Here is a 5457-nt window from a genome sequence, read left to right as displayed (position 1 = left end):
CCGGTAGTCACCTCTGGAAGGAGGTAACTGATCTTTCCAGGTCTCTTTCGCCGCCGCGGGAACTGTGAGTCGGCAGCGGCGCGGTCGGAGGCCGCATGGCCGAAGCCCCGGACGAGCGCGGGTCGGGCCCCGCGGCCGGGGAGCAGTCGCCGGAGCCCCACGTCTCGTGCCAGGTCTTCCCCGAGCAAGGGTTCTTCTCCAGCTTCACCAACGACCGGAAGTGCCAGCTCATGCTCTTGAAGACGCTGGAGACAAGTAGGAGCAGCGACCTGGAGGCTGGGGATCGGTGGGTGGGGGGGTGGCCTCAGGCCTTGGGGTACATCCTCAGGTGCGCGGGGGGGCCGGGCTCCGGCACCTCTGCGCAGCCTCGGCCCATTCGGCACCGTGGGGGCAGAGTGCGGGGACTGGGCCTCAGTTTCCCCTTTTCATCCCCACCGCTGCTTGTGGAATGAATGAGGCACCAGGCGAGGTAGGGGCTTGTCAGCCATTTCTGGCCGCAGAGCTTCTCTGGATGCTCCGTGGACCCTTTGCATTTCCTCCTGTAAATTATGCAGCAAGATGAGGGCCTTAGGGTCTGCAGCCAGAGGTGGGTTTTGTTGTTGTTCCTTTCAAAGTTCCACTTTGTTGTGGAGCAAACCACACCAATTCAGCAGTTTCTGCATGTCCATTGTAGTGACAGTCACATGCATTGAGTTGTGTACCTGTACTATTCCTTTTCTGATTTGTGAAATTTCACGTAAGCCCACTGCCCCCCGATGTTTCTAAGTTTTCTGGTTGCTGCTGTCAGTTTATTCCCTGATGGTTCTTCAAAGAGCGTAGTGCTCAAGGCAGACCTGTTTTGCTAAGCTAAACAGTTGTTTGACTTAAAAGGTGATTTTGGGGCATTTTTGGTTTCAGGTGTATGATTTAACTCAGGACAGCAATTTCATGGGTTCAGTCCGGCTCCCAAAGTGCCAGAAAGACTATGAGAGTTTGAAATTCTGTTCAGCATTTCTTCCCTTTTGATCATGGGTGAGGCGGTTTTAAAGAGCCCTGTTAATTAAGGCATACCCACTACTCATAATGTAAAAAAAAAAAAGCCGTTTTGCAAACCTGTTATCCATCACTTCCATTTAGATGGGCTTCAGAGTGTGGAAAGCCCTGACATGGACTGTGAACTCATGTGTCTGCCTTTTTTTTTTTTTAAAGAGTTCATAATTTAATCATATTCCCCAAAGGGCCCTTGAGCCCTGTCTTCATTATCTCAAACAAAACTCACTGCCATCAAGTGGATTCCAATTCACGGGGACCCGAGAGGATGAGGTAGAACTGCTCCTGTGGGTTTCTGAGACGGTGACTCCAGGAATAGAAAGCCGTGGCGGCTGGGGTTTCAAATGCTATCAGGGCTCCTCTGTCGCCACTTTAGCAGAAATTTCACAAGTGAGTGGATTTCACAAGCAGAAATGTTTTTCCGCACAGTTTAGGTGGCTCAAAACTCACTTCCATCATGTTACTGGCTCATAGTAACCTTTTGGAGAGGCTGCCTCTGTGAGTTTCCGAGACTACTGCGTGACAGGAGTCGAAAGCCCCTTCTTTCTCTCAAGGAGCGGGTGGTGGTTTCAAACTGCTGACCTTGTGGGGAGCAATCCAAATTCGTAACCACTGGGGCCACTAGTGCTCCTGTGTTTAGGAGGCTCAAAGCCTGAATGCAAAGTGCTAGCCTTAAGGGGAACGCTTTCTCTCTGTTGGCTCTAGGGGAAGGTACTGGGCTCTTCAACTTCTGGGTGCTTGGAGATCTCCGGTGACTTGGCTTCTATCTTCTCTCTCTGCTGGCTTCTATAATTTCTTTTTATCTCAAAAGGGAATGACTCAAGATACACCCTTCAGGAATCCTGCCTCATTAACACAACAAAGAACCCGTTCTCAGGTGGGATTGTAACTACAAGCCTAGAGGTTAGGATATGCAACAGGTTTGTTCCGGCCATACGTCAGTCTATAACACTCCAAAAAGGGGTTAACTGAGTTAAGGTTAACTGCTGGAGGTTACATTGTGCCACTACCATCTAAGTGATTTCTCTAGGCCCAGGACATTACACTTGGAGATGATTTACCGCATTTATCCTGACTTCTTCCTATTTATACCAAGTACATTTAGAGAACCAGAGTCTCAAATGCACCTGCCCCAGAGCAGATTTACTTTTTACATGGCCATCCCCAGTTCAAAAATCAGTCCCCCATTGATTTTTTTTCCCTGGCCATCTTGGGAATACCTGCTAGTATTCCTACTGCATCCTGTTGAGGCAATGACTGTGCCTTCTTAAAGCTGGAGGTGAGCAAGCTCCGGCCGCCTGTACCTGTCAGGATTAAAGCCTCGGAAGCCTATGGGACACCTTGCTCTGTCACATCCCTGTGAGCATGCTCTAGCACACACCATTGACAGTGTACAGGGACTTCAGGAGGTTGGAGGAGGAAGGGAAATGTGAAAACACAACGACGACATTGTATTTATTCTCCACATCAATCAGATGTCTCCTGGGTTTGGTAGCGGGAAAAGTAAGGCGTTTCAGACTGGAGAGCAGAGATAGATGTGGGTGGTGGAGTTAAAAATTTGGATTCCAAGTCTGCTCTTCTTGTTAGCTGTGGAAGAGTGATCTATCCTCGCTTATTTTTCTTAAATCATTTTATTAGGGGCTCATACAACTCTTATTAAAATCCATACACACATCAATTGTGTAAAGCACATTTGTACATTCATTGCCCTAATCTACCCTCTCTTATCAGTATTATCCATAGCTGTGAAAAAATGAAGATGAAGAGATAAAAATAGCTAACATTTAGGGTGGTTACAAGGAACAGAGTTGATCAACCTCAATGTCAGTGGAGCAGGAGCTGGACAAAGGGCAGCTCTTTGGCTCTGTAGGAGCCCTGGGCATAGTGGGATAACACATTGGGCTGCTACCTGCAAGGTCAGCAGTTTGAAAGCACCAGATGCTCTGTGGGCGAAGGATGACGCTTTCTTCCTTTAAGATTGACAGGCTTGGAAACCCACAGGCGGTTCTAGTCTGCTCTGTAGGCTCCCTATGAGTCGTAATCACTTTATGGCAGTGTGAGTTGGTGCTGTGGGTTAGGCAGTGGTCCCTAACTGTAAGCTTAGCAGTTCAAACCCACCAGCTGCCCTGTGGGAGAAAGATTGGCTCCTGTCAAGATTTACCGTCTTGGAAATCTTATATAGGGTCACTATGAGTCATAATCTATTTAGAATCTATTTGATGGCGGTGGATTTGGTTTTTTTGGTTAGTTGACCTTACGTGGAAGAGCCAACTTGTGGAGCATGAGTTGAGATGAAGAGGGTGGGTGCTGAAATAAGCCCTAGGGAGAATACACTGACCCCAGCCTTCCCAGGAGAGGGCTGCTGGGAGGACCCCTTGAAGATATTTCAGTGCCAACAGACAGCTTGCAGATCTACTTCCGGTAGCGGAGATAGCAGAAACCAGGTTTCCTGGGAGACCCTTTTTACCCCTCCTTTTCTTCAAAACTCTGAATTCACCTTAATCATTTGGACAGGACCTTTGTGAAGTACTGAATCACGGATTCCCGTGGCTTTCTAGAAGTGCTCCTTAAGGAGACGTCAGACTTTTGCACCCACTTCAGTTTTATAAAACACACTTCACTGCTTGAATAGTAATAATGCACTTACTATTGTGCTGATACCTGGCATATGAGGGGCATTTAAAAGTGGAATTGATAATGGAATTTCCTACGAGTTTATTTAAGATCTCATACATTCAACTGGTAGTGCTTATTAGTGATAATTATTTGCTGTCAACTCCTTAGAGAGGGCAGGTTAGAAGAACAGTAAACCTATTATCTAACTTTCGCACTTCATTGGCTTTCTTTTACTCACCTATTTTTCACGACCCCCCCCCTTAACCTTTGGCATTTTGTTTTTTAAAAGAATTTTTGTCTATGTCATGTCATTTTCTATGCATGTATGCTGTCAGACAAGATGCCTGTGGGAAGGTTGATGCGACGGGCATTTGGCTTCAATATACTTTCTGTAATAGCCATAACTTGTGGACTGTTAGACGTGGAAGGCCCCCAGGAGTCACTAGTGCACACACCCCACCCCTAAAACCCTTCCAACCCCAATAGCATATGGACGTCTACTTGACTTCCTGTGTTTGAGACTCTGAAGCTTTTTTCAGCAGCCTTAACTACTGGAAAAATCTCTTATACTGAGTTGAACGTTACCACTTGTAAGTTCCATTCTCCGGCCCTTGTTCTGCCTTCTGAATAAATATTGAATGACGCTGCTGTGCCTCTTGTTTTGTGACCTTCCTCGTTCCAGATTCCCAAATCCTTTCTTGTGTCTACATCAGTCTCATCCCTTATGACATAGTCACTATCTCCGATGGAAGCACCTGAGTTGGCAGGTCTCACTTGGAGTGAGGGACTCAAAAGGGACACAGTGTTGCTGGTGCAGTGTGGCCAGGACAGAGGACATGAGTGCCGTGGTCACTGCTCTCTGCAGGCATGGATACTTGGTTGCCATTTGTTTTGATAGAGGCAGACCACAATTACTTTAGTCTTTTTTGGTATAAACTGTAATACAGAGTAGTTGATCGTGGATATTCTCTAAGATTCTTTGTTGCCCCCAACTTGGTGCTTATGCCAGTTATCTTAAGTGAAAGAAAAAAAGTTTTTATTTATTTTGTGCCAGTGTTTTTATTTTTTTTAAAGACATAGGTTAATTTTAAGCTGGCCTTTTCATATCTATTTTTTATCGATTCTAAGGCAAACGTTCCTTAATTAGAGGCTTGTGAGTACTTGGATACACTCATTTCTCATTTACCCACAAGTTAGGTTCTAAAGATGGGGCCACTACAGGAAGATTGGTGTTAGTTTCATAAGGCATCCCTGCCCCCCTGCCTGCCCACTGGGGACCCTGAGCCTTCGGAACCCAGTGTACTGCTTGCCCCCTGAGACCTTGCAGACACATTGCTGCCTGTAGGTGCCGTTGGGCACCACACTCTGATCAGGGCCTGGGCGCCTTCAGGCAGCCTTGTGCTCTTGCCTCTGGGCATTGATATTGGTAGGTTTTTAAAACTATTATTGAAAATGTGAGAAGTCATATTTAATTGAAGCTGTTTTCCCCTCCCTAATCAGCATACTTAATCAAACCATTATCTTTTTAGATCCATATGTCAAACTTCTGCTTGATGCTATGAAGCACTCTGGTTGGTAAGTAGATCTTTTTGAAGAGTTTCTCTATATTCTGGCCACTAAAACCCAACCCCTCCCACCCACCCCCAAATCGGCACTACCTAGGATTTCTCCCTGCAGGCTGAAACGCCTTTTCCATATGGCCGCTGGTGTGGGCATCTTTAGGTCCCCCCAGCCAGGCCTTCTCTGCGTATCTCCTCTACCTCCATACCTCTGGATCTGCCCTTCACTTGCGGGGTTCGCAAAGGCAGTACC

The 5457-nt window shown here is 46.8% G+C and overlaps 1 protein-coding gene across 1 annotated transcript in view; it reads left to right on the top strand.

Moving 5' to 3' along the window:
* Positions 1-40: 40 nt before the first annotated feature.
* The window catches only part of ATP23 (ATP23 metallopeptidase and ATP synthase assembly factor homolog), a 16488-nt gene continuing 11071 nt past the window's right edge, over positions 41-5457 (top strand). Inside the window, exons 1-2 of the mRNA XM_045289007.1 lie at positions 41-255; positions 5175-5220. Of these exons, the coding sequence (XP_045144942.1) occupies positions 96-255; positions 5175-5220 (206 nt within the window). The 5' untranslated portion in view covers positions 41-95. The remainder of the gene's footprint in view (positions 256-5174; positions 5221-5457) is intronic.

Source organism: Echinops telfairi, unplaced genomic scaffold, assembly GCF_000313985.2.
Source record: "Echinops telfairi isolate 266 unplaced genomic scaffold, ASM31398v2 ScPeMD7_2;HRSCAF=8, whole genome shotgun sequence".
NCBI classification, from domain to species: Eukaryota; Metazoa; Chordata; class Mammalia; order Afrosoricida; family Tenrecidae; genus Echinops; species Echinops telfairi.
This window is presented reverse-complemented; position numbering and strand designations above follow the sequence as displayed.